Source organism: Theobroma cacao, chromosome 5 (genome assembly GCF_053813885.1).
Source record: "Theobroma cacao isolate CCN51 chromosome 5, ASM5381388v1, whole genome shotgun sequence".
Classification (NCBI taxonomy): Eukaryota; Viridiplantae; Streptophyta; class Magnoliopsida; order Malvales; family Malvaceae; genus Theobroma; species Theobroma cacao.
In genome coordinates, this window is record NC_142643.1 from 47,379,055 (window position 1) to 47,389,948 (window position 10,894).

The window sequence follows — 10,894 nt, forward strand, 5'->3', positions numbered from 1 at the left end:
TCGGAGCGTAATAAAATTAATACTAATCTTATCTCATCCAAAATTTATCAGCACAACTTCAAACTTCAAAGTTTGAATGTTCTTCTTCAGCAGATAAGTTCACAGGTACTCAATTTCCACAACATGGGTGGAATGGACTTTTCTTTTGCCATAGTCTTAACAGATACGTACCATCTTTATCAGTCCTACTGCAGCAAAGCTTTGGCAGACTTGATCTCTAGTGACTGGTGCTTATTTCTTTTCATAATTTTTGTTCGTGGACGAGCTTGTAGAGCTCCAAAGGCCTTGTTAAGTCCAAAAAGGTAAATGGCCTGCTCTTAAACAATCTAATCCTGACAGGTTGCCATCCACGTTCCCAACACCAACAAACAGAGGAAGCCAAGAATTAATACCTACCACTCACAGGTTAGCACAAATCAATGATACCTTGACAGATAGCCCATGAAATAAATGTTTGATAGGGAGAATCTACCAGTTACAAAACAAAGGGAAGTCTAATCTAATCTTAACCACACACTACCTTGTGAAGGAAGAAAAGAATTCATAGGGGGAAAAAGTGGTGACAGATTAGTGGCTGAACTTAAGCAAAAGAAATCCCCAGAAATCTTGGGAAGCTTTACCCTTGCTATCTTTATATTATCCTTTAATTTTCCTTTATGCTTGAACAAATCAAAAGAAATGTTAAAGAAATTTAATTAATTAAGAAAAAAAAAACACAAAGAATCTTTATGGCATATTCCGAAAGGTTTAAGTCAATGTTAGAATGGAAAACAGACATGGGAGTTATCTCAACATTATCTTAGAAATCTGGCCGGCTAGTCCTAAAGTGAACATTATCCTAAAAGTAAACATTTTGCATTATCTTAATGCAATTGTAGGCCATCTTTGGAGTAACTAACTTAACTAGACATACGGTGGTTGGACCTTTGATACAAACGAAGGCACACCCGTTTCGCCACGTGGCACCTCACCGACCTCGAAACATGGTGCTGACACATGGTCACCATGGAACCCCACACGGTCGACAAGCAAAAGATATAGTGGACCCTACTTGACCCTTTGCCACTATTTAAAGAAAAATACAAAATCAATGACCGACGCCTCTGAGGTTGCCACATGGCTGGGAATGGATTACGTGGCGATATCAGAGTGGACCCTGCACTAACCTAGTCCACCTACCCTCTCCCCCTGTTGAACCACAGACCCCTCAAGATTGCGCCACGTATGGTTGAAAAATCCACGTGGATTATGGCTTAAATTCTTGGTAGGGCCTTGGGTCGGTGGATCTCCGAGGTGTTGGTGTTGGGGTTAGGGGAGTAGTTAACCAGTAAATATATATATATATATTATAATTTTAACTAACGGTCTTTTTGTCTTTTACCATTTCTTAAATCAGAGGAAGCTTCGTACGAGAATGATAATTTCCCCCCTTAATTAACGCCAAAATTTGATCTTTGACTACGGTATTATTTATGGTATTACCAATCAAACATACACTATACCAAATAAGTGTAACTAAAACTCGAATTTATAATAATAATATTACTATAAAGGGTTGATTATTAGATAAATAAATAATGGAATATATATTTGATATTTATTATGATGATTTGTCTTGGTTCAAAATATAGAATGTGTAACTAAAATGGTAGCGGATATCGTTGATTGATATTGCACCCCATACATATATAAATAGTCTTGTATAGAAAAAGAATGGTGCTTATTTGGTGGAACAAAATCTGAGCTTTGATATGTGTGATGATAACGTCTCAAAGCATAGCGTTAAAGCCGCAATTAATCAAAGAATTGATGATATTAGGGGGCAGTTTCCTTCTTTCATGGGGTGAAAAAGACAAATAAAGGGTATTATTTTATTCTATTCTAATTCTATTCTTAGTATTTAATTTCGATAATAAATAGATAAGGGTAGCTGCTGTTTCCTACCGCTTTCGTGCACCGGCCAATTCCACAAAACTCTCACTATTCCTTAACATTAAAATATTTCTCAAACCAAGAGCTGAGCACTGTGTGTGGTTAATCAAATCAATGTACGTGGACTTTGAGAAAGAGACTCATTTGCCATCCCAATTTCTATATAAACACCCCCTTCCCACCTCCATTGAACCTCACTCAAGGCAAACAAGTTTCTCTGACAACAAGTTACAGTTCTTCCTTCCGACAAAACACTCTTTTTAACACCTTAAACCACTTAAAACACAAGCACTCTCGGACCCTTTATTTCTCTATTTCATCACAACATGGCACCTAATATCACCGGTACCAAAGCTGCTGCTGTCCCAGCCGCCACCAAGGCAACGGCTCTCGCCAAGGCTGCAAGCCTTCCCAGAAGGGCTTACGTTACGTTCCTGGCAGGGAACGGGGACTACGTGAAGGGCGTGGTGGGGTTAGCCAAGGGGCTGAGGAAAGTTAAGAGCCAGTACCCACTTCTGGTGGCGATCTTGCCCGACGTGCCCGAAGATCACAGGAAGATTCTGGTGGATCAGGGGTGCATAGTCAAGGAGATTGAGCCTGTGTACCCTCCTGAGAACCAGACCCAGTTCGCCATGGCCTACTACGTTATCAACTATTCCAAATTACGTATCTGGGAGGTATGTTTCTTGCATGCGTTACACTTAGTTTTCTGTCGGGTTTTGTCCTTGTATCGGATATGTGGACAAGATAGGGGGGTTGTGCCACGTGTTAAGACGAGATATAGGGTTAGTTTGTAACTTCAGTTAAAAGATTGTTTGGCGTGGTTCAAAATGTTTTGGATTTTCCTGGCTAGAACATGACAAATCTTTCCTTGTTTTCATAAAATGTTCAGTTTTCCAAACTAGTATTGAAAAAAAAGGATTTTCAGTTGATTCTACATGCCCAGTTAAGAGTTTTTGCCGGTCCTTATGTTTTGGTATAAATCAAAATTTTAAGTAAGGATGTGATTAAGATCAAACACGATATGTTATGTAAATTTTTGTAGGATCAAGGTCTGTTCCTCCTTCAAATTGGGTATTTTTCTTACTTATATCCTTCAAATTTTTGCAGTTTGTGGAGTATTGCAAGATGATATACTTGGACGGAGATATCCAAGTGTTTGAGAACATAGACCACTTGTTTGACATGGAAGATGGTTCCTTTTATGCTGTGATGGATTGCTTCTGTGAGAAAACCTGGAGCCACACCCCGCAGTACAAGATTGGCTACTGCCAGCAGTGCCCTGACAAGGTCCAGTGGCCTTCTCAGCTGGGTCCTAAACCCCCTCTCTACTTCAACGCCGGAATGTTTGTGTACGAACCCAGCCTTCGTGTCTATGATGAGCTCTTGAGAACTCTCAAAGTTACCCCTCCTACCCCTTTTGCTGAGCAGGTAAGAATTAATTTCCGCACTGGATTTTTTGTCCTTTGATACTAAATTCCCTGTTCTCAAATCCTGACTTCTTATATATGTCTTGTGTTATACTTTCTGCAGGACTATCTGAACATGTTCTTTAGGGACATTTACAAGCCCATCCCTCCAGTTTACAACCTGGTCATGGCCATGCTGTGGCGCCACCCAGAGAATATTGAGCTAGAAAAAGTAAAGGTTGCTCACTACTGTGCTGCTGGCTCCAAGCCGTGGAGGTTTACTGGCAAAGAAGAAAACATGGACAGGGAAGACATCAAGATGCTGGTGTCAAAATGGTGGGACATTTACAATGATGAGTCACTTGACTACAAAAATTTCGTGGCTTCTGGCGAAGCAGAAGTTGACCGGGATGAGCGAACAGGCCTGCAACCATTTTTGGCAGCTTTGTCAGAGGCTGGTGTTGTTGATCACTACATTAACGCCCCATCCGCTGCTTAGAAGTTTGTGGCGTCCGGTGGTGGCGATATAGATTGCTATTAACTAAGGTTGTGTAGGGGTGTAAATGTGTTCTTAAAAAGGTTTCTCTTTAATGGTTGTTTTCCTGTCCTTCCTTTTTTACATGGGACATATTTTATCAGGAACCTGAGGAATATTACCTCGTGGCCTTGGCTTCCATTTTTTCTAGTGGTGCTTTGTAAACTGTATTGAATTTAATATAAAAGGAATATTTCTCTACTTTCTATGGGGGCCATATTTTCCAATTTTATTGTGCAATATTCAAAGAATTTGATTAATCAGAAAATGGAAGAAATCTCAAGTATGGGAGTCCTGATATATATCAATCAGATGCCATTTTTGCAGCAGACAATAACGAAGTCACAATCCGGAAATGCTGAGCTAGCTTTCTAGTTTACCATTCCCCGGGAGAGGGTTATCTCCTATGTAGGATCCAACCATTGATTGAACCTCAAAGATAACGAGAGAAAACCTGGAAACAGTCGTCAATAATAGAGAAACCTTTGATTTAATCTATTGACACATGAAACTGGCTCAGTAACAGATTTTCCTTTTATATCAGTACCGACTGTTCTAAATTAACCTAGTTTCTTGATTGGTTTTAGTCAGCTGACAACCTTTGTCTTCCCATTCTCAATGCCAGGATGCCCACGGCAATAAATTTTTTACAGACCATGGCCTATTTGATGCATCTGTTTGATTTTTTCTACATTTTACGAACATGGAAAAAGAAAAACTTTGCTTGTAGCCAACTTGCTTGTGGATAAATGAAGTCATCAAAGTCTTGGATGTTGATATAGTCAATGTTTCTGCCTGCAAAATGTGGGGCAGAGTTGCAGTAATAAATTAGGCCAAATAAGTCAGAATCACTGTCCCATATGACTTTTGGGACAGTTCTTAGAAGTTTTCATTCTGCTGGTACTAGAAAAGTGAGCCTGAGATTGAATCTGAAGCTCTGAAGGAAAGAAATGGAAGAAGCTGAATCCAAGTAAACAAAACAATTTTATCTGAATGCCCCTTTTGTTAAATGTGAAGAAGCTTGCTTCCAGCTGGAGCACACATGCCATTTTCTTTTTTTTTTCTCTCTAAATGCTTATCTCAAAAGCTTTTGGTTTGCAACTTGCATTTATAGTATGGGCAGGCTTCTCATCCTGTGGGTTGTCAATTGCCTTTTAGCATTTGTTTCTTGGTGCATTAGTATCTAAACGTGTGAATTAGAATGATTATTTTATTGAGAATCTTTAGTAACCAAATAAAACTCTAACCTTCCAAATTTGAGCAGATGCATCCTTTTCCACATGATCTGTGCTTTTATATAAGTTCTCACAAGGTTCAGGCCTTCAGCAAATTTGTGTCAAATTTCATATAATGGGGTCTGTAGGAATTGCAGTAATTTCTGTTGCTCTCCTGGCTCTCAACTTGATATCTTGCTCTTCAGGGGTCGAGCAAGAGACTCTGATGACCATATGCTTCCCAACAGAAAACCAAGAATTCTGTGAGAATCTTTTGATGAGTGATCCCCGGACCAGCTCTGCTGATCTTCCTCTACTCTCGGTAATCTCAATTCAACTAACAGAGAAGCAGGCGAAGGAGAATCATCTCAGTTTCATGCAGCTCCATGACAATGCCACTGATCCCTCGATGAAGGATCCATTAAACAAATGTGTGGGAATTTATGAGGAGATGATAAGCAAAGTTGAAGAGGCATACCAGTTGTCTATGGCAAAACGGTACAAGGATATTAGCCAACTGGCTGAGACTACAAAGCTTGCTTACCAGTGTGAGAACGGGATTCCATTAAAAAATAATGCAAGCATGGAGATTAGCGAGACAATGATCTTGACCAGTGAGACCTCCGACTATGTCAACATCTATATTGCCCGCCAATGACCATGTGATTCGCTGGTATCTCCTTCCCTTCCTTGAGGAAGTTTGAGGTTTTCTGGGGGCATTCGGATGGGGTGGATGAAAAAAAATAATTGCTGCAACAATGTAACAGAAATTTAGCCTTGATGTAATCTTCTGCTGCTGGTAATTTATTAAATATAGTTTTAAGGCATCCATCTTTCATAAAACAACAGAAATTAAGTTGTGCAGTTGCATCAGAATCGACTACACAGTTATGAACTATGAGGATTGGTATATGATTGATAAAACGTCTTGCATTCTATGGATTATGGGAATTCCTTGACAGGTTTCGGTTTCGGATTTTGTAGAGCACTGTCCACCAGGATAAGATAAGAAACGCAAGGTACCAGGGCTTGAATCCTTCCCCATGTTTTTTGAATTAGCTGAAGAACTGTTTCTTAATGCCTTGGCAATATACCATACAAGCAGAACCAGAAGACAATGAATCTCAGCCTGTGGAAATAACTATGGACTACGGTTCATGAACCTTTAGTGATGACCCAAAGCTGTTTCAGTCCTTTTGTTTTTGACTAGTTTTGAAAAGTAGGGTGACCTTTTGAATTTGGAAACAATAAAGATTTCCTTGATTGTTGGAACTAACCGCCCTGGATTTAAATTTGAAAGGAAAACAAGGCTGTGGCCTGAGATTTTGACTACGTGATAAGGAAAAAGTTTCATCCTTATTAGGAAAACTGTTACAGAAAAATCAGTGTTCCTGATTCTCCAAATCTGATTCTACTGGCAAATTAGAGCTTTATAAGTATTCTTCAAGCTCTCTCTTGGCCATCTCTACCCGAAAACAAAACCAAAAAATGGCCTCTGGTAACCATCTTCTCTCTGCAGCTTTGCTCCTGTTGGTAGCATCTTTGTTCATCTGTCATTCCTATGGGGTCACTGAAGATGTGCTGGCCACCATTTGCTCCGACACCCAGAACCAGGAAATCTGCGTGGAAATATTAGAAAGTGATCCACGCACGAAATCAGCAGACCTGCCTTTACTTTCAGCAATATCTATAGAGCTAGCAATGAAACGAGCTAGTAAAACTTTCGATACTTTCTCGAAGTTTCGTGATAATTCTACTGACCCTGGTTTGAAAAGTTCTTATGGAAAATGTGTGGAAATTTACCAGGACATGAAAGACAAGCTCGAAGCTGATCAGGAGTTGTCACGCAAGAAGCAGTTCAAGAAGATCACTGATGTGGGTGGATTGACAACACTGGCTTACAATTGTGAGAACGGGCTCCCTTCAGACTCACCAACTGGTGCCATTACTGTCGATATGCTTCTCACCATCCAGACTGCAATTTATGTCAATCAATTTGTTTCTCGATCAGCTTAGCGGAGGTTCATTTTGGCCTTTATGAATTTGTTTAGACACAATAGGAGTGTGAATAATTTTGAAGAAAAGTTTCACAGTGGGAATGTGAATAATTTTCCAGTTTGCTTCTCCCATCAGAAACAACTTGTACTGGCTAAGATCTCTTGTTTTTTTATCTAACTTCTTTGCAATAACAATTTACTATTATTAAAATCAAGCAGTTTGCTTTTGAAGTGGTTTCAACTGTGGATGACATCTGCATGGTTGAATTTGGTTTGCTGATGTTCTATGAACAAGGGGGTTCCTGTTCCATGTATTGTCTTTTTTTTTTTCTATAATTGGGGAGGGAGATTTGAATCTTACTCTTTAAGTAACGGGATTATACACCAATCAATGAGTCAAATACTCGGATGTCTGTTCCATGTGTTGTTGTTATTATTAGTTTTCAATTTTCAGCCTAAAAAATAAAGCAAGTTCAAAGTGATAATAAATCTACTTTACAATATACCTGCAATGAGAAGGTTGTGATAATCATTGTTCTCAAAATGGTTTTTTTTTTTTTGAATAAGTAAGGATTTTCATTCATCAAGGCAGGGAGTCCCTGTAATTTACAAAAGAATCTGACTTGAGACAGCAGTCAGTTACAAACCTGGCTTACAAAAAACACAGCCAAAATAAGGACCAACCAGTATATGGTATCTTGAACAAGTCCAACTCACTTTATTCTTGGACCCATCAATTGGCAAACTATGTTAAGTTTTCCATACCAATTCCTGAAACAGATGGAGAGAATGTTATTACTAATAAAAAGTATATCTTTATGGTACTTGATGCCTTTTAAGGTAAGGAAGTAATGTCTGACTGTATTGCATTCCCTTTCACAGCAGGCCACATTATCTCTTAACTAATAATAAATGGCACTCACCTTATTCGCTGTTGCCATTATTACTGCTTTACACAGACTCAATATATATAGTCAACAATCTCTTCTGCAACTCCTCCATCATCTCTTAGAGGGCATAAGCTGATTGCTGAAGAAGCTTTAATGGCTTCATATACCCCAAGACTTCTGGCTTTAACCTTGTTGGTAGCTTTTTCTGTTATCCATCCCTCTTCAAGTGTTCCCAATGAGACTCTGGTAGCCATCTGCTCTAAAACTTACAACCCGATATTGTGTGCGAGTATTCTCAGAGGAGATCCGCGAACTAGTTCTGCCGACCTCCCTGAGCTGTCACTGGTATCTATCAACCTGACAATTGAACAAGCTGCAAACAACAGCCAAGTTTTTGTAGAATTCCATGACAACACCACTGACCCAGCATTGAAGAAGGGGTTCAACAGTTGTGTGGAACTCTATCAGTTGATGGAAGACAATCTTGACAAAGCTTATCATCGTTCGGAGGGGGGAGACTACAGGAACATCACTGAATTGGTCCAATCGAGCAATCAAGCTGTAGAGTGTGCATCCGCGCTGGCAATAAACTTGGTAACCATTGATGCTCTTACCAGGGCTGTGGTCTCAAAATGTGAGACTTCAGTAAGTGTGAACCAATATATTGCTAGATCAAAAGCTTAGAAAATTTACATCAATAAAGAAAAGAATAATGCTGTGACATTTTGTCATCTTAGATTCCTATCATGAGAAAAGTATTTAGTTCCATGGATTGCTTATAGAACAACCAAACATCCAACCATAAGATTTCCATTTGGAAACTATATTCAGGGAGAAATTAAGTTGTTAATGATTTGCTTATAAGTGGTGTTGTTCGTTTCACGAAGATAGAAGCACAAGGAATTGAATAGTATTCTGAATCAGCTGGAAACAAGTCTCCTAACAATATGTGCTTCCAATTGCCAAAGGATGCAGTGTGGGGATGAAAGCCATACATTTTCTCTGTAACAGATCTACTTTCTGCATTCAGTTTCAACAGTTGTAAATGAACCTAGTTTCTTGATTAGTTTTAGTCAGCTGACGAACTTGTCTTCCCATTCTCAATGCCAGGGTGCCATAGCAAAACCATGGGCATTAATTTATTGGAAACCATGGCCAAAGGTAGACTCCAGCTGGCTAATAAAGGCGTTTGTCCTCATGGAAACAGCTACGGCAATATTTGGGATAAGTTCCAATAAAGCTTTAATTGCCTAATAATTATTACAAAACATGAAGGTTGCATTTGATATATTATTGAAAATGTGAATGTTGCTTTACAGGGTATGGTATAATAAGAGAAAGTGATATTGTAAAAAAAGTGATTGTTGAGAATATTACATTGTAGTGTTTGGTTTGTAAGTATTTTGCTGAGAATAAAATATAAATTGATAAAATTACCTTTATGTATCAAAAATATATAAGTTGAATAAATTTATAATTTTTAATATAAATTTGATTTTTTAATTTTAAATAATTAAAATAATAAATAATAGCATTTAAAAATAACATAGGGCTATTTGGTCTGATTTTTTTTTATCTTAAAAGTTATTATGAAACTCTTATGAAAAATAATAGTTTTTAAAATTGAGTTAAAGTTGTTTAGTAAATTTCTTTTTATAAGTTCTTTTTTATAAGTTATAATTTTGGTTAAAATTATCGTAAAGGTTTTTTTTAGAGGGTAATATTGTAATTATTTTTAATAAATGAGAATATTTTTTAAACAAAAATAAAAATTCTCTTGTATTTTTTAAAGAAGAAAAGAAAAAGCTTCTCCCAAGAACTTTTCCTGAACCTCTTTTTTTCAAAATTTTGTTCTTTAAAAAAGGGTTACTTTTTTTATATTTGGCCTGACTTTTCTTTTTAAAAGGTAGATAAGCTGAAAAAAAAAAACATGTCAAACAAGTACAAAATATTTTTATATTAATTATTTAAATATTAAAATATATAAAATTATTAAATATTTATTTTCACCTTAAACTTATAAAAATAAAAAATATTATCCAAAGATCAATCTATCGATAGATAAAAAATTTTATCGATAAATCACACTATTTATCGATAAATAAACAGCAGCTGTCAATAGTTTAAAAGTAATCTATCGACAGATGGATTTTCAATTTCAAACTTCTTGATACTTTTTTTCTCTCGTAAGTAACTATGACGACAAACATCTTTTCCTTTCAAATTCTCTCAATTTCTTAAATATTTTATTTTTAATAAATTAGTTAAATTTTAAATAAATTTTAATTATTTTATAAAAATATTAGTTAATTAGCCATCACTTTCTTTCTTTCATTTTTTTCTCTTATTTCTTCCTTGCTTGTTGCTCTATGGTGATGGACTGTTCTTCTTTTCTTTTCTTCTCTTTTTCTCCCCTTCTTCCTTGCTCCCATCACCAGATTCAAATGGCACCCCTCTCTCCTCCCAAAGAGTTCAACAACTGGGGCTTGCTGGTGAGCGGCTAGGGTTCTACAATTAGCAATAAGAAAAAGGTGGAGAAGAAGAGGAGATCGGAGTAGACAAGTTGGGGAAAAAAAAAATGTAACTTTCCCTCCGTGAGAGAAGGGAATGATATCATCTTCTCTCACTGCAATGATATTACAATGAAATCACTTTACCAACCATTTTTCCCAAACCAAACATTGTAAAATAATTACATCTAATCAAGTTACAGAGAGTCTCCTTTGCTTGCACTCAACCAAAAGCAACGTAAATTGAAGCTGACGACCTCAAGCAAAGTTTGTAACAATGATGTTTTCAGATTACCGACTCTTGAAACTTGGATATTTAAAAAATTCTCAAGTGTGAAGCAAGCAAATGATGTTTCAGGTACAATTACGGCTTTATTTTTCCTAATAGAGTTAAAGAAAATTACCTG

General features: G+C 37.2%; 3 protein-coding genes across 4 annotated transcripts; all 3 read left to right on the forward strand.

Moving 5' to 3' along the window:
* The first annotated feature begins 2,112 nt into the window (after window positions 1–2,112).
* Window positions 2,113–4,077, forward strand: LOC18600605 (galactinol synthase 2-like). 2 transcript variants are annotated; one of them, XM_007031148.3, is made up of 3 exons: window positions 2,113–2,609; window positions 3,043–3,363; window positions 3,466–4,077. In XM_007031148.3, exons 1-3 carry the CDS (start codon window positions 2,259–2,261, stop codon window positions 3,838–3,840), a joined length of 1,047 nt encoding a protein of 348 aa, XP_007031210.1. In that variant the 5' UTR covers window positions 2,113–2,258; the 3' UTR covers window positions 3,841–4,077. The 2 variants fall into 2 exon arrangements, with proteins under 2 accessions (XP_007031210.1, XP_088662379.1); XM_088806253.1 differs by lacking the exon at window positions 2,113–2,609 and adding an exon at window positions 2,859–2,877.
* A 1,149-nt stretch (window positions 4,078–5,226) lies between these two features.
* Window positions 5,227–5,748, forward strand: LOC18600606 (putative invertase inhibitor). The gene has a single exon (XM_007031149.3). It carries the CDS (start codon window positions 5,227–5,229, stop codon window positions 5,746–5,748), a length of 522 nt encoding a protein of 173 aa, XP_007031211.1.
* Window positions 5,749–8,130: 2,382 nt separating this feature from the next.
* Window positions 8,131–8,661, forward strand: LOC18600608 (pectinesterase inhibitor-like). Its single transcript, XM_007031151.3, has one exon. It carries the CDS (start codon window positions 8,131–8,133, stop codon window positions 8,659–8,661), a length of 531 nt encoding a protein of 176 aa, XP_007031213.3.
* Window positions 8,662–10,894: the final 2,233 nt, after the last annotated feature.